Source organism: Microtus pennsylvanicus, chromosome 16 (assembly GCF_037038515.1).
Source record: "Microtus pennsylvanicus isolate mMicPen1 chromosome 16, mMicPen1.hap1, whole genome shotgun sequence".
Taxonomy (NCBI): domain Eukaryota; kingdom Metazoa; phylum Chordata; class Mammalia; order Rodentia; family Cricetidae; genus Microtus; species Microtus pennsylvanicus.
In genome coordinates, this window is record NC_134594.1 from 41,003,066 (window position 1) to 41,022,954 (window position 19,889).

The 19,889-nt window shown below is 39.4% G+C and overlaps 1 protein-coding gene across 2 annotated transcripts in view; it reads right to left on the bottom strand.

The window, feature by feature from the left end:
- Positions 1–19,706, bottom strand: part of Pdcd10 (programmed cell death 10) — a 35,704-nt gene extending 15,998 nt beyond the window's left edge. Inside the window, exons 1-3 of one of the 2 annotated variants that reach the window (XM_075950534.1) lie at positions 19,572–19,706; positions 3,379–3,597; positions 1,146–1,199 (exon numbers count right to left, since the gene is read on the bottom strand). In XM_075950534.1, the coding sequence (XP_075806649.1) occupies positions 1,146–1,199; positions 3,379–3,474 (150 nt within the window). In that variant the 5' untranslated portion in view covers positions 3,475–3,597; positions 19,572–19,706. Of the gene's footprint in view, positions 1–1,145; positions 1,200–3,378; positions 3,598–19,066; positions 19,447–19,571 lie in introns of those variants that run through there. The other variant, XM_075950535.1, reaches the window with a different exon arrangement.
- Positions 19,707–19,889: the final 183 nt, after the last annotated feature.

The window sequence follows — 19,889 nt, forward strand, 5'->3', positions numbered from 1 at the left end:
AGGATTTATCCCTGGTTCATGAACAGGCTTTCTGGATCCCATTTCACATGGTGGGATGCCATGCTCAGCTTTGATGCAGGGGGAAAAGGAGCTTGGTCCTGCCTCTGTTGTAGTAAAAGGAGCAGCAGGCTGAGTCCTGTCGCCTGGCTAGCTTTACCCGAAATAATTAGACGGAAACTGTATTCATTTAAACACTGCCTGGCCCATTAGTTCTAGCCTCTTATTGGCTAATTCTCACCTCAACCTGATATAAAAGGCCTTGTTGACTCCGCAAGGGAGGCCTTACCCCCTCTGAAGAGTAGATGGGGGTGGGAGGCAAGAGAGAGTAGTGAACTGGGGGGGGGGGGGGGAGTTCGCTGTGGCTAGTATGTAAAATGAACAAAGAAAACTTAAAAAATTAAATATGTTGACTTAAAATGAGTTAGTTAATGATGGGAATTAGCAAGTAAAATGAACCTGAGTGCACGCAAATTGTGCGTTGAGAAAACAGTTAATATTTGAAAATAATATGCTTAATATGTACATTTTATCTGTAAAGTACAGCCATACAACAGAAATATACCATGAATACAGCTTTAAGTTTTCTTAGGTTGTAGACAGCGAAGCTGCTTTAGTAGTGTATCTAAAACGAATTCTTATTACTAAGGTAGCTAATGCTCATTTTAATACAAAATCACCAAGCATGTGTATTTTACACGCAAGACATATCAATTTGAAGAAATCATACTTCTAAGAGTTCAACATCTTGCCAGCAACGATCAAATCAACAGCTCAGATCTAGGATAATGAAGAATCTCACTTGGAATGCTTTAACTGTACTCTCAAAGTAACTCTAATCTGCCACATATAAGGTAGATTTTTATAGCCCATAATTAAACAATATGAAGCATAACTAATTTACATTTTTATAAACAAGTTTTTAAGACTAGAAAGAACATAAATATACTTCTAAAAGTGATGATCTGAAGCATCATTTGGTGTGGTTTGCCTTTCTAAATGTTTAAAGCTTTATAGAATAGGCAAAAGCATAAGAAATATCTAAGTAATCTAAAATATTTTTCACTAAAAGAAAACTAGCAACAATCTCATGATATTCAGACATACATAAAACAGTTTAATAATCCTAAAAAGTTACTGCATCTCACCTTAATGAAAGCGGCTCTCAGGGTCTGAGCTGCAGACAAATTTACTCGTTCTAGCTACAATGAAAAGTTTAAAATTAAGATTAGTATAAATGTTCTTGGGAAAAAACATTTCTGATGTTTCGTTCTCTAGTAATGAAAAATCTATCACACAATAAGCAAAAATGTTTTAATAATATAAGTCATAATTCTTTATAAATGTAAAACTTGTACTCAAACCTCTAAAAGAATTTTTAAAAAAATAAGATGCATTCTACCTTAAAGATAGATTTACAGTACAGAACACATGATATACACATAAGATACAGAATTCTAAGTCCTAAAACAAACAATACACACATCAACTTGATCCCTGAAAATAATGAAAATTAAGAATAAATTCACTGCTCTGATTTCCTAGCTATAGTTCTGCGTATGCATACAAGTAATGAAGAAGACATGTACTTGTATTCTATTTCATACTTCCTTCCTTTTTAATTACTGTAACTCATCAGCCAAGGAGTAACGTAGCCTATTTTTGGCCAATCAGCAAATAGTTCTGACATAATAATTATTACTATTAATACTCAAAATGAAGCCTAGACCCTTTGAATTTCAAAGCTGTTTCCATGTGTCCTCTCCCATTCCAGCAGTAAGCACTTTTCTGAACTAGTCAATCAAGTTTAACGGTAGGTGCTGGAGAGAAGGTTGAGGGGTTAAGGGTACCCACTTGATGGCTCATACCTATCTGTACCTCTAGCTCCAGGGGGTTTAAGAATTCCTTCTGGCCTTTACAGGAACTTCACACATACATATACATGGAGAAGTCAAAACACTCGTGTGTATAAAAACAATTTTTTAAAAGGTTAAATGTAATGACTAATTTTACATCAAATGTGGGCCAATAAGTCAATTTATTTTAATAGTAAATAACACGTAAGAAATGTATCAGTACAAGTTATGCAGCACAGGACAAAGACAAAGTAACAACCTGTCAAAAATAATGTACCATAAATGTGCATAAACAGTGCACCACTTAGCTTAGTATTTAATCCGGCTTTTACGGAGGCCTGTGAAGTGCACTAACTAGGTTCGGGGAAGATAAGGAAGCCCAGAACACAAGTATGGGAAAGAACTGACTATAAACAGCTTTAACACTGGCAAAAGTCTATTTCTAACAATGAAAACAGTTTCTACTTCCCAATAGTTCATGTAATTATAGCGAATGCTGTTTAAAGTGACAGCACAGCTCATCAGATTTCAGACTATTAAACAAACAAACAAAAAGGGACAGGCAGACCGGATGAATGTTTCCACACTGACAGCTCATGTTCTTCTTTGGGTTTACAGTGCTTTCTTTCGACCAGCCAAAGAGAGGTCTGAGCCAGATCTGTGCCTTCAAGCAGTAGCATTATTAAATATCTCAGTCTGATCCTCACTGGAATGCAAGTAAAAGACCAGAACAGCAAGTGCAGATCTGGTAACATGTATCCAAGATAGAGATTTCTAGACTAAATTTGCACATTTGCATCTTACAAAGAAAACAGTCATAGGAAGGTCAGACATATCTCAAATCGAAGTCTAAACTGTGACGCACTTGAGCAAAGCTCTGTTGGGAGTCATTTGGGGGAATACTGTACACCCATATATCTGCAATGAATTTAATAGGTTTCTTACTCATCTGGCTTCCAATGCCCAAGAGTTGTCTGGTATACAAGCCCAGACCTGTTTGCACAGCAGCTCCATCTCAATTTTCCTCAAATTTATACAGGCTTGTATTGCACTCAGGCACAAGAGGGTTACCCACCTCACAAGAAGCACTTCTTTTATAGCTCTCAGTTGTGATTAAGATTTAACAAAACCATGTTCACCACCCCATCCTCTCCTGACAGCACTGAGAACATTCTAACAGCAGCGGCCATTCTATCAGGCATCACCTAAGTGCTGCCGCTAAGTGTCTGTCTCTACAGAAAAATCTCTAATCTTCACAACAGTCTGTTGCTGTCATAATCTTACAGATACAAACTCGGGTTGATACAAATTTCCAACTTTGTACTGAGACAAGGTCCATGCTATACTTATTTCCCACACTAAGAATACCAAACTATTTGCTTTTGTTCCTACAGTTGTATGTATGGACCAGACCCAACGCCAACACATGGGAGTTCAGTTCATACAAATGCCTGAAATGTGAAAGAACAGATGAGTAAATGAAGCAGATACGAAGGAATTGCAGAAATCTTAAATGTGCACTCACCTCATTAAACACAGGATACATGACTGCATAGAGAGGCATAGAAACCATGGAAGTGGTCTCAGCTTCATTCTTCATCTCTTCCATTGTCATCCTCATTCAAAAGCCAACTACAGTAGAAAAAGCAATGCTAAAATGCAGAGGAATCTTCATTCACTGCAGAATGTCTTCCCTTTTCTATGTATGCACGATAAAGAATGGTACACAAAGAAGAACAGCAATCTAAAAGGAAAAGAAGAAAAAGTAATTTATATTAAGGGAAAACAACAAAATTCTAGAAACACCCATTTTAAAATTAGAGTTGCTGGCTATCACACCCAGAAGCTGATTTGTTAATACATTTTTCCATGTGAAAGCCAACCCAGTCAGCAAGATATTCTGCTCTTCTCTATAAACCCAAGATTTAAGAGACCTCTTGGAGTGAAAGTAAAGAGCACCCTTTCTATCCCTACATACGCAAGGAGCCTAGATATTGCTCATTCACTGAACAAATGACTGTTTTGTACCTAGAGATACAAGATATAATGCTTATCATTAAAAAGGTCTATACAATATTCTTCTGAAGAACTCAATTGTCTGACAAGTAAAGGGCTAGAGTACTGCTTCAAAGGCTCCAATACCCTGTCGAATTGAAGTGGTTGGTGCTCTACTGTACTCTGCAGTGAAAGGGGTTGAACATCTGCTAACAGCTGAGTCCTTGTTTTTGGCAATTTTTAAAAATTGCAAAAAACAAACAAGCAAACAAAAAACCCGTTCTTTTACTGAGCTAAATGTTGCTTCCCAACTTTACAGAACACCACCAAAGCCAGTTCCTAAACTTTACAGAGGAAGAGAAAATCACTAACGTAACATATTAAGGTAGATTTATGAGCATTGCTTTGGCTCTAAAAAACGTGAAGGAAAGAACCAAAGAGCAGAATTATAGACAGGGAAAACTTACCATATTTAATATGTCAATGCAAGAGAAAAAATAGGGCCAGAGCTAAGCAAGCAAAAGTAGATAAATACCAATGACAGGCCTCCTGTTCCTACGTAACTGCTTAATAAGCTTCTAGGTGATCTGCCTTTATGGCTGTATGTACACCTAATCCCAGCACTTTGGAGAGAAAGGAGGGTTTCTGAGTTAGAGGTTCATTTGTGTTTCAAAGCTAGTGTCTCTCAATAAAACAAAATAATCAATCACACAAAACAAACTTAAAACCAAGGGGGGGCTGATAAGCAATAGTAGTGAAAATAAATACTATAGAATTAAAAAAAAAAGAATAGATTAAATAGTAATAATCCATGGTCCCAATGATAAAACAAGAGAAACAGCAAAATAGGACCAGAGATAGGCCTTGAAGAGAAATTGAATTTGATAATAGGAGGATCACTTTTCAAATATTTTACCTACTGGCACAGTAGGTAATACACATCAGCTGATAAAAAAATGTTTCTATTGTATATCCCCCTTTAATCGTGAACAAACATTTATAAACAGTATTTGGGAATTTGGGCATTGGTATGGGTCTTGGTCTATTGATAGAAATTTAAGGTCAATCGTATTATATATTTTTCTGCTCTTGATTAAGGTATTGTGTTTGTGCAGTTCATTTAAAAGTGTAATATATAATTAAGAAATACAGGTTAATAGACAATCATCTATAATAGTCATTAGTTAGGTTTTCTAGATATATAGAGATATATTTCAGTTAGGTATTCTTCAAATTTTTCAGAGACCTTCAAAATATGGCATTTAACATGTTTTAAGAACTTAGGACTTTTCATGGCAATGAGACACATCTGCTCCTCACAGCACCAATCTATTTCAAGTGGATGATGGGCACTGAAGAGGCTCTTATGGAGTCTGTTGGACATTTGGTCAAAGAGACTGCTCTTGCCTGCACTGTTTGATATTATGCTGTGTGAGCTGGATCTGCAGGACCCACAGAGAGATAACTGCCTAAAGAAGGTGAGACAGTCCTTTGGGGTTCCTGCTTCATGAAAGTGTCTGCTAGACATTCTGCAGGACTCACAAGAAATTGACTGACAAATTGCCAATATAGGCGGAATTGTCTTGAAATTTCCTGCTTCACGGAAACGTCTGTCAGATACTATGGGACTATAGGATGAAGAAGGGTGCCTGCAACATTACAGAAAAACTTTGGATGTCTAGGTAGTAAGATGTCTCTGTCAATTATAGAGTTTTGGAAGTTGCTTACAACACATTTCCTGTTTACTTAGGTAATATTCCATCCTTCTGGAGTCTTTGACAAAGTTGAAGAATAGATAGCTATAGTTTTCCTTAGTTATGATAAAAAAAAGTAGATATAAATATTGTAACTATAATTCTTTCTTGATATCTGTTTTGTTATATGCAATTTTACTGTGTTAAAATTAAAATCTTCCTATAGCAGGAGGGAACCCTGACAGTAAGCCACACACATGTGGCTATACACAGATTAATAGAAATGGGTTAAATAAAGATGTAAGAGCTAGCCAATAAGGAACAAGAGCAAACGGGTCGAGCAGTGATTTAATTAAAAAAACAAAAACAACAACAAAAAACAGGCCTTTGGGAGCTCAGTCCAGTGCTCCAATGCGGGTCTCCGCCTCTGTTTCTATCAGTTGCTAGATGAAGGTTCTATGGTGATATTTAAAATATTCATCTGTCTGATTACAGGCAGGGCAAGTCAAGATCAGGTACTCTCTCCTCTATAGCTTAGGGTCTTAGCTGGGGTCATCCTTGTGGATTCCTGGAAATTTCTCTAGAGCAAGGTTTCTTGCTAACCCTATAATGGTTCCCTCAATCAAGATATCTTTCTTTGTTCTCATCTCTGACCATCTTCCTTTCTTCCTTCTCGACTATCCCATTCCCTCAAGTTCTCCTCATCCCTCCCCACTCTTCTCTTCCCCTTCCACTCTCCCTATTCCTCCCACCCTCATACTCTCAATTTATCAGGTGATCTTGTCTGTCTACACTTTTCAGGTGGATCTATATATGTTTTTCTTAGGGTTCCAAAAGACCAGATGAAGAATGAGAGGAATGAGAACATGAGCAAAGTGGTCAAGGTCAAGATGGGTACACCCACTGAAACAGTCTACCTGCGCTAATGGAGCTCACCAACGCCAGCCAGACTGGGAAGGAACAAGCATAGGACCAAACTAGTTCCTCTGAATGTGGTTGACAGTTGCATGGCTGGGGCAGACTGAGGGGCCACTGGCAGTGGCACCAGGATTTATCTCTACTGCATGTACTAGCTTTTGGGGAACCTGTTCTCTTTGGGTGATACTTTGCTCAGCCTAGATATAGTAGGGAGGGCCTTGGACCTTCCCCAAAGCAATGTGGCTTACCCTCTCTGAGAATTGGATGGGGTGGGGTGGGAGGGTATGTGGGGTTGGGAGGAGGGGAGGGAGTGAGAACTTGTATTGGTATGTATAATGAAAAAGGTAGTTTTATTTTTATAAAAAAATTTAAAAAAATCTTTAATCTTATAAGGGTATGTCATTGGAGGAAAACAGAAAATGACCAAGGGTAAGTAGCAAAGGCAACACTGGCCTGTATGCTTATTGAAAGGGGAAAGCAGGTGACAAGATCAGACAATGAGCGTTTCACGAAGAAGGTGGCCAGACATTTTTAAAGTCACAGAGTGTAGACAATGACTTTGAAATTAAAAGCACTCTGCAAAGAACAGCAGGGTCACTATCTTGAAAGCTTAGAGTGAGGTGATCAAAAGAAAGGCTGTTTTCAAGTATTTCAGTGAGAAGGAGATGACAAAGGGCAGAGCAGGATCAACTGGATCATTCTGACCTTACTCTTAAGAATACATGTGACTATCACCTAAGACAAAAGTGCTGACAGGTTCAGTGACCAGGGCGGATGGCTAGATCCCTTAAGCGTGCCTGCTCACATCTCTATGTACATTAAGCCTAGTCAAACCGTCTGCATGTACTAGTGTTGGGACTCTTCTTGATCTTGTGTTTAGCAGTTTCTCCTCCAAAACTACCAACCTTTTAATATTGTTACTATGAAAATGCTCCTCCAAACACTTAACAACAGAACTGATTTTAGAATATACATTACAAACTGGACCCACTTATGGTTCCAAGCATGAGATACACATCAATGGTTTCAATAAGGCTTTTAAAATACAGAATTATTCTGCCATGTGCTTCTTTCATTCCTTCCACATGAATTTAAACAAGCAGACCTAGAGTCTTGCAAGATGTTTAAAGGTAAGTCAGAAACAAAGGGTCATATGAAAGAATCTACAAACAGTAGTCAACTGCAGAACTGCTGTCATTTGAAATGGTTTCATGGACAACCTATAAATATGGCAAGTCAACAAAAAGTTTGCTATAAAACAGTAAGTGCCCACTGAGCTGAGGTCCGAGGACCTTGTTTTGACAAGCTTCCTTCCCTGGACAGTTTTGAGCTTCATCCATGCCATAGGAGATGAGCAACACACTACAAGGTACTCGGTTCTGGGTGAGAAATGGTCCTTCATGTACAGATAACTGAAGATCCCAGATTCTAAATTCCAAACCTGGAAGTGATCTCATCCACCTTCAACCTGCACTAAAAAATAAAAAGTCCCCAAATGCTAACTAATGTGTCAGTTAGCTTTATTGTAATTGTAACAATTTGCCTGCATAAACAATCAAAGAGGAATGACTTATTTGGCTCAGTTTTGGAGGCTTCAGTCCACCCTGAAGGCGCCACAGGGTAGTAATGTGGCTGGCAGACAGAAAGCAGCAAGAGGCGGTCTCCTTTCTCCACTCTAGTTGACCTGGACCCCTAGTTTATGGGACCTTGCACTCCACATAAGCAGATTTGGAGAGATTTTCCCCTTAAAGCACTCCGGAAATGATCACAGATACAGCCAATGTGCTTCACTAAGGTTTTAGGTGCTCCTTAATCCATTCAAGCTGACAACACAGACTAGCACATGGCATACTGATTTAGATGATCACAAGTACTTCCTAATAACACAAATCATAAAACCTTAGTTTAGTCAGTCAAGTACTTGCCATTGCCACCAAGTACCTGAGTTCAATCCCCATCACCCATATAAGAAGGCAGCAAAAGTGTATGTACTTGAAATTCCAGAGTAGGGAAAATGCAGACAGTCAGATCCTGGTCTTCAATGGCCAGCCTATCCTATCCTAGCCCAATAGTAAGCAAGTCCTGCCCTAGTGAGAGACAGTCTCAAAAAGCAAGGAGGATGCTCCTTAAGCTGACCTCATGCCTCCACATCCAAATGCAGCAACACGCGCGCGCGCACACACATACACACACACACACGCACACGAGAGGAGGGTACGGTGTGTATGTGCTGATACAGGTGACTCTAAGAAATGGCTTTACATTTCTGTTTTTATTATGCTGCTTCAGAGGAACCGTTTAGTTCAGAGTGAGCTTTGTAGTTAGATTTAGTGAATAGAATAAATAAATAAAAGCAACACCAACACACACACACCAAGGGCTGTAAATGTTAAGAACTTTGGCAAATGATACTCAGTGTTTTGTTTTGTTTTTTTGACTTTCAAGACAGGGTTTCTCCGTAGCTTTTGGTTCCTATCCTGGAACTAGCTCTTGTAGACCAGGCTGGCCTCGAACTCAGAGATCTGCCTGCCTCTGCCTCCTGAGTGCTGGGATTTAAGGCGTGCGCCACCACCGCCCGGCTGATATCAGTTTTTAACTTAGAAATAATGATCTGATGCAGGATTCTATTACAGATGGAACCTTCTTGTGCATGTTCCTCTTATTTGCCTGAGTATTCAAAGTCGTGCCATTAATTTCTAACATTAAAAAAAAAACAGCTTGAAATATATTCCCGAGTTTAAAACAATTACCACTTGTTTAGAATGAATAGGCATAAAATAGATTGCTGGCCACTTCCACTTCCAAACTTAGTCTTCAGGGTTCCTACCCTGCCTGACCAACTCCAGTCTGCTGATATAAAGAGCTACAGTATCTCAGAGTTTCTTGAAACAGACTCACTTTACTCCATCTGGGACGTGAGAGATAATTCTAAAACTACTACCAGTTACAACAGACAAAGGGAATGAACAAGCAGAAGTTCTTGGAACTGGACTGAATAAGGTTTTTCGGTGGAAAGGGTTTTCTAAATAACCTACACTTTCACTATTTAGCAACAAAACGAAAAAAGTGCGCCTTCCTCTAGCATGGTGCAGAATCCATGAGCTATGTTCCAATTCCTGCGTATTTCTTTCCCCAATAAGGACTTATGAGATAGAACAGAGCAATGTTTGAATGAACAATCTAGGGATATAAGTAGACAATCTCTAAGTTCAGTCTTGCTAGTAACTTTTCAAGTATCAAGCTTAGAAAACTAAGAACAGACACAAAAGCCTGCACTTTGGAATTTGACATCTGTCCTGCTGGGCTTCCCAAGTGACCAAGGCTGAGCACTGCTTCCAGCCCCCACTTTCCCCTTCTGGAATGGATATGGGTAGCCACTGCCTGTTCCACCAGAGGATTTTACATGTATATATGGCTCGCCTTTTTATTTTCAGGGGCTGGCAGCTGACTTAAACTGAGTCACTCAGGAGACTCTGGACTTGAACTCTAGAGAAATTTGATTTGAACAGTTGATTTTGGGACTCTAGAGACTGACTAAATATATTTTATATCACAACGTTGACAAAAGCTTAACAGGACAGAAGCTGAATGCTGTCATTTGGAACTTCGATGTCTCTCAGACCCTCATGTGATAAAGGCTTGGTTTTCCGAGGAGGTGATATTAGGAGTTGGTAGAAACTTTAAGAAATGGAACTGGTTCATAGAACTTAGGTCAAAGGTGTTATGGCCCTTAATGTTTTAAAATAGACTTCTTTCTTTCTTTGTTCCATCTTGTGTCATCTTATTCCTACCTTGATGGGATATGTCTCCAAAGCACTGTAACCAAGTGACTATGAACTTCAGCCTATCTCAGACATTTTATTAGAGAAAGGAAGTGTTTAACAGATTTCAAAATTAATATTGTCTACAAGACAACAGGGCCAGAAATGCTGCCGATAGATCGGAGAACACCAAGAACATAGTTGTCTCAAGTGTAAATGCTAATAGCAACTAACTTCCAGGTTTGATGTGAAGATAGCATATTATTACAGATAGAAAAATATATAGGGCATAGCAATTAACATTAGCAATTATGTTCAAGTGGAGAAATGCACATGCAATTTTGAATGAAGTTAGGCATCCTCCATTGCCAACTCTCCAGGGTATCAAGAACTCTGACTACAAAAAAGCTGGTAAACATAATAATTTTAAACTTCTTTAAGACAGCAGAGCACCTGTTTTCAAATAAAAATCTCCCATCTCTCTGTATATATGTGTGTGAAACAAAACGTTAAACTATTCTTTCATTTAATAAAGCATTAAAAGCATTTAAAACTTGCTAGCCCTTCCCTCTCACAGAAGCCATGACACATCTATCTCTCCTCAAAATGCAAGTCACTACTCTATAGAACTAGCATAGATAACACTAAGGTAATTGTTATAAACAAAGCATTAAACGAGTGGCCCTAATAGTAAGGGTAAGAGAGCACAGGCTATCTAGAATCAAACTTTTCTATAACTCAGTACAAGATCTCAATCTCTAGCCAGTAACTTTCTTTGCTATAGATGGTGATACATTTAAGAACTGCTAAAGTTCTAAAACTTTAAAGATAACCATTATAGATATGAAGACCAGTCTTCATCTTTCACAATTCAGAACCAGAATGATTAACAGTGTTAGCCAAATACATGCATATGCTTCCAAGGCCTACTGTATTTGGTGTTTACAAGCAGTACTAGGCTGCCCTGCCTCACTCTGTGTGTTATCTACTTATGGCTCAATCTGCACAGAACAGAGCTGTGAACGCCAATAAAACTGTCAAGAGACACAAGTAGGCAGGTATGTACTTGAGTTAAGTTCCGACGTTGTGGATTTTTACTTTGGTAACTTTGATTCACCATAAAGTCAATTATTATACTATGTCTATACATAGCATAATATGTTTAGCACACTATGTACTAATATACAAATATATAGTACACTTACATATTTGGGGGAATTACTGAACATTATAAAAATCTATGAAGTGGAAGAAGTACTTTTCTACAGGATATAGCAGGAGATAAATGTTTAAATTTGGAAGAAAGTTTAAATTTTTGCTCATACTGTTTGTTCTGCTTATTTCTTTTATACTGCTTAATTCTTTAATTACTTTCTGTTTACACTGTTTAATTCTTTAGTCACTTTCTAAACTCATTGAGAAATTAATGCACACACTGACTAGAGTTTTCACCTTACATGGTTGCTTAGAGTACTAAGTATATTTAAAAAACTTAATGAAGTGGCTGACATCCAATAAACGTCTAACTCACATGGTTAGAGATATTTCATCAACGCTCTATGAGCCGATGGCTTCAGGCTGAAAGGAGGTTGAGACAAAGCAGATGAGAGTGTAAACTCTTGACTTGCAGGACGTGGTGATTAGTGTCTCCTGCAAGTCCGCCACCTTCAGTTGCCTCTGTTTGCCTCATCTTCATCCTTCCGATACCCAGCACAGTGACAATCTAAAGCTGATTATCACAATGTCAAATCCCTTATACACACAACGTCACACCCGTTACACACACCCATTCCCAAAACTTGTCTCTCTCATTTCTCAAAGGAGAGTTAAAAGTTACTTTGACCATAAAAATTCATGTCACCCACAGGAAATTACTCTCAGTTTGGGGTACAAAAAGAATTTGGTCATCAAATGAACTTTAAGACTATTTAAAGCCAAGGTGTAAAACTACTTTATTTTCAGGGCTGGAGAGATGGCTCAGTGGTTAAGAGCACTGGCTGCTCTTCTGAAGGACTGTGGGTTCAATTCCCAGCACCCACATGGTAGTTCACAACCATCTGTAACAACAATCCCAGGGGATCCAACTTCCTTTAGCCTTCTATGGGCACTGCACACACGTGGCACAGGCACACACACAGGCAAAATACCCATGCACATAAACAGAAATAAAAAAATTCACACAAAAAAACAATAAGCCACTTTTACTTTCTCAAATGGACACAAGTTGGTTTAATAAAGGAAGCTGTGTCCTAGAAGCAGATTGGGCAGCACAGGAAAATCAAAATGTGATCAGGGACCAGTGACAACATATTACAGGTAAAACTCTAGAGTGATCGAAAGTAGAGAATCAGAATCTGAGATCAGCCGGCTGATGGGGCATGGAAATAAGGAAAATAGCAAATGGTGTCTTATGTATCTGAAGATCACTGGTTTAGGGAATAATACAAATTTCTTATTGTGATCTTTTTTATATCCGACCCCACTGACTAAACAGAACTCAAATATGGACAAAATTAAATTATCAGCCCTCCTGATCATGCGCCACGTTTGGCCATGAAGTTCACAGTGTAGGAGCTCATACATAACGTGCCTAGCTCAACAGTCACTTAGTATTTAATTGACGAACATTGGCGGTTTTCCTTTTTGTCAGCATTTGTGATCTCGCCTTTTAATTTTGCCAACATAACACTAAGATTTAAAAGTTCTTAGAAATTCATGTAAACAGCTCACAGAATATGTTTCTGTTGTCTAATCAAGACCACCCTGGACCATGCCTACTAACTCCTTTGTCTTAGAAGCCCATTCTTTCATTTAATAACCCCCCAATAGGTAAGAGTTCCTACAATACTCAGGGAAGTCATTTTTCCTTATTTGATGTTCTTACACCAAAACAAGGCACTCTAAATGCTGATAGAATCTGCAGCATCAAATGACAATTTGCCCGAGGCTCTCTTGTTTAACACTAGGTGCTAATGAGGGCAAGGGTCTCTCTTGATGATACCATTAAACTTTACTTCTTACTCCTCACTGATCTCAATACAAGCATCTTAGCTGCAAAAAGAGGATAATAGAATGGCTATCTATAGGGAATTTAGAGGCTCTGCTGTAACCTTCATTTCATAAAACTGTTTGTAAGAACACCTACCTACATTGAGGTAGAACCTCAAAATCTCAATACTATAAAAATGTCCATTTTAACATGGATAAAGGCATCCCTCAAAGCATGTGTATTTCTAAATAAAAAGGTCACAGTATTATTCAAAATCTTTTGGAATTAAATTAAGAAAGCCTTGCAATAAAGTGCCACAGAGAGCCACTGCTGCCTAGAGGCCAGGTCTGACTCATTTAACATTTCCAAGTACCTTTTGTTGTACCTTACATAAGTATGAGAAGGCAGTAAGGGTGTAACATCTGAGGGTTTTGTCATTCCTTCAATCCAATCTCAGCTCAATTCCAGGTCATCCTGAATTAAGGCAGGATGGCTGAATAAGACAGAAAGAGCCATTTCAGCGCATGGAAACCCTCGGTAAGTTAGAGAAACCAGGTTCTGTCCCTCCATATCAGCTATGGCTCCTAACAATCAAACAGATGCATATGAAATGCTGTCTAAATATTAAAATGTCTAAGTAACAAAGATATGATCTTCACATCTCCTTTCCTATCTACCGAAGTTGAGACTCCCTAAAAGAATGTATTATTTTGATCTCCTAGTACAGTCACGTAACCCTGTATGGTGTCAGTCAGGAGTGCCAGCTGAAGAAAGAGTGAAGTCAGGACTGACTGCGGTGAAGAGTGACAGAAGGAGCAGTACCGCATCTCTAAGACATGCCTACTCTACAAGGCCAGTGGGAGTAATTACTCACACACACACACAAGTCCCAGACTGAGATAAGAAATGAGCCATGCCACTGACAAACAGCCAGAGTCTCAGTCTGAGCAGGTCTCAGCACTGATTTTGAGTGATGAATTATAAAATAAAACACAAGAAAGAAAATATATTTTCCAACAGCCAGCCCCTGAGAAGGAAATCAAATACTTAACCCACCAAACTAAAAGAAAATAATCTATTTCATTAATAGAAAAAAACCCTGGATGTAATGCAGAAGTGGTCTGTTAGTTCCTCTGTATCAACTTCCCAGGAGATTTTTAAGTGTAAACCTGCTTATTAAATAACAGTAACTGTGCCCAAATGACCTTGACATCTAAGGGACAATTTCTCTGTAACTGCAACTCTAATACTACAAGTAGGCCTTTAACCATGAACACCACTTTACTGAAATGATCAAATGTCTGCTATCTTCTGGGAGCCACGTGGACTGAACTCCTAACGTAATTCCAAGCAAATATGAGTTCTGTAATCTTGGGCAAGTGACTTATTTTCTCTACATCTTATCTTCGTTGTTCACAAACTCTGGGTAATAGAGCTCTTACCTCCTCTGGTGGTTGTGAGGATTAATGGTGGGCATGGGCTTGGCATAAACACTGGTCATGTATTAGAGTCTCACTTATTCCAAAATAGACAATTTCACACATAAAACATACTCAACAAATAGAGAGGTGAATGAACCAAGGACTGCCTATGGTAAACTTGTTCCCAAGGGACTATTCTGACTGAGGGAAGAAAGTTAACTTCTACTGCTTACCCAATAATCCAGTGTAACCCAATGATAATAAAAATTCTCTGTGCTCCCCTTCATTCCTAAAGTAACAACAGATTCTAAGTAACTACAGAAGGAGATTAAAGAGGTTCAAATCACTTTTGCATAGTTTAAAAAAAGGCTTTCTATCCTCCCAATGTAAAAATGGCCTGGAAAAGTAAGACTTTAGTGTGATGCCAGCCAAGCTGTGCTTTGCAGCTTAAATGAAATCCTTACGTTTATATAAAGCTGAACTATAAAATTAAATTTCAGCAAATAAGATACTTAATTGCCTTAACAGAGGGCTTTCATTTTTATGTTATTGTTGAATGTGTATAAATATTCTATTATCTTAAACTTGAGATATTTCAAATGTAATAAAGTATAAAAATCATACCATCTTTAAATGTTTCAGAGGAAAAAATTCTTAGTAGAAATACCTATTGCAACAATCTTAACACTCTCTAACAACGTATAAATAATATATATGTAGCTTAATCTCCTACAAACTGCATGTATGAGATAAATATTAAGTATTTATTGAAGATTTAAATAACATTTGGACTAACTGCTTAAAGGTACCAAGCTAGACTTAAGCAAAGACACATTAAATAATAAACCTTAGAACATCAGAAAAATTTAAAGTAACTCTTTTGACAATACTCTGAGACAATAGACTGATAAATATATGAATGAGTAAAAAGCTACATACATAATTCAGAGCTGCTGAATGTATTTTATTGTAATAGTGTGGCACTGTGAGAAATTATTGTTTTCCAGACAAAAATTTAGCCTACTATATTTTTAAAAACGCTTTTAATCTTGTATCATACTCAAAGCAGGTAAAATATTATCTTAAAACCCTCAAATATAACTTTTATGAAGGGCAAAAAAAGTTCCCCAAACCCCCTTCCCTCAAGAAGGTTGCACTAAGCCAGGCGATGGTGGCGCACGCCTTTAGTCCCAGCACTCGGGAGGCAGAGGCAGGCGGATCTCTGTGAGTTCGAGGCCAGCCTGGTCTACAGAGCTAGTTCCAGGACAGGCTCCAAAGCCACAGAGAAACCCTGTCTCGAAAAACCAAAAAAAAAAAAAAAAAAAAAGAAGGTTGCACACTAAATTCTGGTATAACCACGAACTAAGAAAACCGAAGAAGCATGGTGACAGGTCTAGCGAAGCCTTGGCTCCAGTCCTTCGACGACCCCAGCCAATTGACTGTATTCTCAGTTGAATGTGTAAGCTGACTTCCAGTGTTGGTGTCTTTGGTCAAAGGAAAGAGAAATAACTGAGTAAAAATCAAATATATCTAAGGGAAGAATAGCATCCATTAAAAGTTTCGTCCATGTTTATATTTTGTTATAATGAATCTTGTTTTTAAAAAGCAAGGCAGTGACACGTTTTCTAAAATGCTGAGCTACACAGAAATTTTGCTATAAAAGAAATTATGTCCTTTAAATTTCTACAAGGAAACTACTTCTCTAGACTTTAGAGATCTCCAAGAAAAAGGACCTTTCTATAATTTACATTAAGCTTCTGGCATTAACTCCTTTATACCTCTTCTAAATTCATTTAGAAATTCCTCTATCTTTCAACTGGCTATAGGAAGGAAGCAAATGCTCCATCCATTTCTTTTTGTCCCTAGCATGGCACTAGAGGCACTATGCTTGTATTCATTCATTCATTTTTTCATTCATTCATTCATTCTGCAAATACTGATTACTCACTGCTAAATAGTTTAAGAGGAAGTAGACTAATCCATAACAAATGAGAATGCCTTGCCCAGACAACTTTTAGTAGGATGATAAAATATTAGGAAATCAGTAAAGAAATAGTAATTTCCTATTCTGAAAATAGAATTCAGAATAAGGGAAAGACAGAGCAGGAATCTACTCCAGTTTGGGGAAGGAGAATTTAGAGTAAGCCAGGTTTTGAAGAAATCAACCACACTGGGAGAGGGGAGATGAAACAGGACAGGTAAAGAACTGAATGTGTAAAATGGTCCCCAAATCAGGAAGTATCTTAGATTAAAAAATCAATAACTAAGGATAAGGTTGGAGCCATTCAGGAAGTAGGGAACAAACTGGTGGGATTAAAAAGTATAAGAATAAGAGGGTCATGACATCTAAACATTGGTGATGGCCAGTCTTTTTCTTACAAAAAATAATCAAAGTTTTTAACATAATATTAAAGGTCCATAGTCAGAAGACCTGGACTATAACCTGATCTGTTACAGGTCATATGACCTTGGGCAAGTTCCTAACCCAACCCAAGCCTTTTCCACTCTCTGTAACCACTGAATCACTCTAACAACTGAGACTACAAAGATAAACAATACATAGCTCCTGCTCTTATAGTCTATCCTTTAAGAGAGAAACAGCGATAAAAGGAAAACCGCCAAAACCTTGCAAAGGATGATGTCTGAAAGTTGATGCAAAGCTACTTTTATCGAGAAGACATGAGGGCACTGAGAGCTGAACAGTACAGGTATAAAGCTAGTAAGCTCTCTCTAGCTAGCGACGGAAGGATTTTTAAATACAGCAATAACATCATTCTTCTCAGCACAACCATGGCACTGAACACCGCAATTACAATGGACTTCAGAACAGACACATTTAGAACAGTCAAAAACTAATTTTTTTGTTGTTGTTGTTAAAAAAATCCCCTCCAGGGGGCTAGGGAAATGGTTCCACGATTTAGAGCACTGGCTGTTCTTCCAGAGGACCCGAGCTCAATTCCCAGCACCCACACGGCAGCTCACAACTGTCTGTAGCTCCAGTTCCAGGAGATCTGACACCTTCAGACCAAAGTACATAAAATAAAGCTTAAAAAAATTTACAAAAAATCCTCTCCATAGCTACGTGCCAGTTGAAACGCATGCCATCTTCCCCAGCAAACAGCAAATATCAGAGTCATTCTTGTTTTCCCAGCACTGACGTACACAGGGCTCACTCAAACCAAAGCACCCTTTTAATCTGCTGCAAAAGCAATTAACCCCATAGAAGTTTCCTTTGTTTGGTTGCTTCTTCCTTACTTTGTAATGTTCTAGTCATGATACTGTGTTTTTCCATTAGTTTTTTTACCCTACCTCTCCGTTTACTTTTAAAGTTACAGTAAAACAAGACCATATTAACTTGAACCATAGAGGAACAAGATTCTTCTGATGCCAGAAAAGTTTTGCATTAAAAAAAAAATCAAACAAATCGTTAATAACCATGGCGAGCAAAGCAATTCGAAATATGGCATATTTATTTACAGTATATAATGTGTATTCAATATTCTAATTTATATAGTATGCCTACTAAATGTATATGTGCATGTTTATGGACATAATGTTAGAAAGAAATCTTGACCTCAATAAAACTACAATTCTATTTAAAACTGTCTAATAATATCTATCATCTATAATTAGTCACTTGTTTGAAACAAGTGCATTGCTTTTTACTCAATATAGAGGCATCATTTTTTCATCCTTTGAAATTAAGAATGAATTAAGTCACAGATGATGCCTAGGAGAAAGCATACAAGCGCCTGTTTTTACTACTTACACATGGAGTGAAGAAAATGAGGGAACATTAAAAATCTCAGACCAAAAAAAAGTCATTGCTGGTAATGACCATGTTATCACTTCTCCACGATTCTGCACTGAACCTTTCACTTAATAAAAACTTTAAAATGTGCAAAACAAGTTTCGTGAAAGTTTCACACGCCCTTTAATCTTAGTCGAAGAAAATAAAAAAGGACTATTCTCTGAAAGGCAATTCTAAACTTCTTGCTAAATATTATCTACCCTTTAAAAATGGCGCGTGGAAATTAAGTGTTATCATTTAGTATGACTCAGAAAAAGGGGAAAATATTTAACGATCCTTCCTGTTCTAGACAAACGTTAGAGGGGTTGCTTTGGGAAGGCTTTCATTTCACTCCACCGCCAACAAACCAACTCTTCACCTCCCGAGAGTTTCTGAGAAACACACACACTACTCTGCAGCGTCTTTCATCCTCTTAGAGCACTACCAACGACCTCCCCACTCTTTCTCAGCAGACAGCTCTGGTCAGAACCTGGACTTTCTGCGGACCAGATTCTGAAGATCTGTGTGACCTTGGGCACGTCATTTATTTCTTTAGTTTCCCCACGAGCATCCCAAAGTGAAAGCGTTTGCGGGCACAGTTCCGAAGTAAAGCCGTCTGACGTCTGAGAGCGAAGAGGGACAAACCTTGCGAGTTCAGAATTAGCTCCTTAGAGAGGCCACATCAGGAAACTGGAACTGAGTCGCAACTGTCAACACGGGCTCTCCTCTTCCCCCACAAAGGGCATAACCCCAGTCCCGGCGGCAGCCGACGGCCGGGCTCCGACGCTCGCTCCAGGCCCTGCACAGCTCCAGCCTCACCTGCCGGGGACCCCACCCCAGCACATCCGCCCCCTCGCCCGCCCGCCGGGGACCTGGGAGGCCGACCTCACCCTTCCCCTTTGCCCGCACCCACAGAGGACTTCCTGGAGGTGCCGGGCCGGGCCGGTCAAGCGGCATTTACAAACCAGCTTTACGCAGCTCGCGTAGAGACCTCGCTGACGCCCAGAGGGCCCCGCTCCCCGCCCGTCCGCCCGCCCGCCCGCCGGCCAGAGCCCAGTCCCGGCGCCTCCGCCTCGGCCTCCGCCTGATCCCGGGCCGCCCTGGCCACCCGCGGAGCCGTGCGGACCCGAACCGAGAAACCTCGCCTTACCGGCAACTGAGGCACGGACTTCACTTCCCACCTTTGGAGCCCTCTTCAACTCCCGGATCAATTCACTCCGGCGACGCCGGAAGGACCCGAGAGGAACCAGGCGTTGTCCGGAATCCTGCCCAGCAGGAGCCGCGCAAGGCCCGATGGGCATTCGTAGTTCCGCCCGCCGTTTCCGTCGGCACTTCCTGCCATCCTAGGACCACATTTCCCAGAAGGGCGCGCGAGAACGCCTAGGGCGATGGGTGGGGACTCGGCTAGCAAATCAGAGCAGAGTTCCCTGCCTTCACGGTAGGATGGGAGACGGAGAGAGGGAGAGCG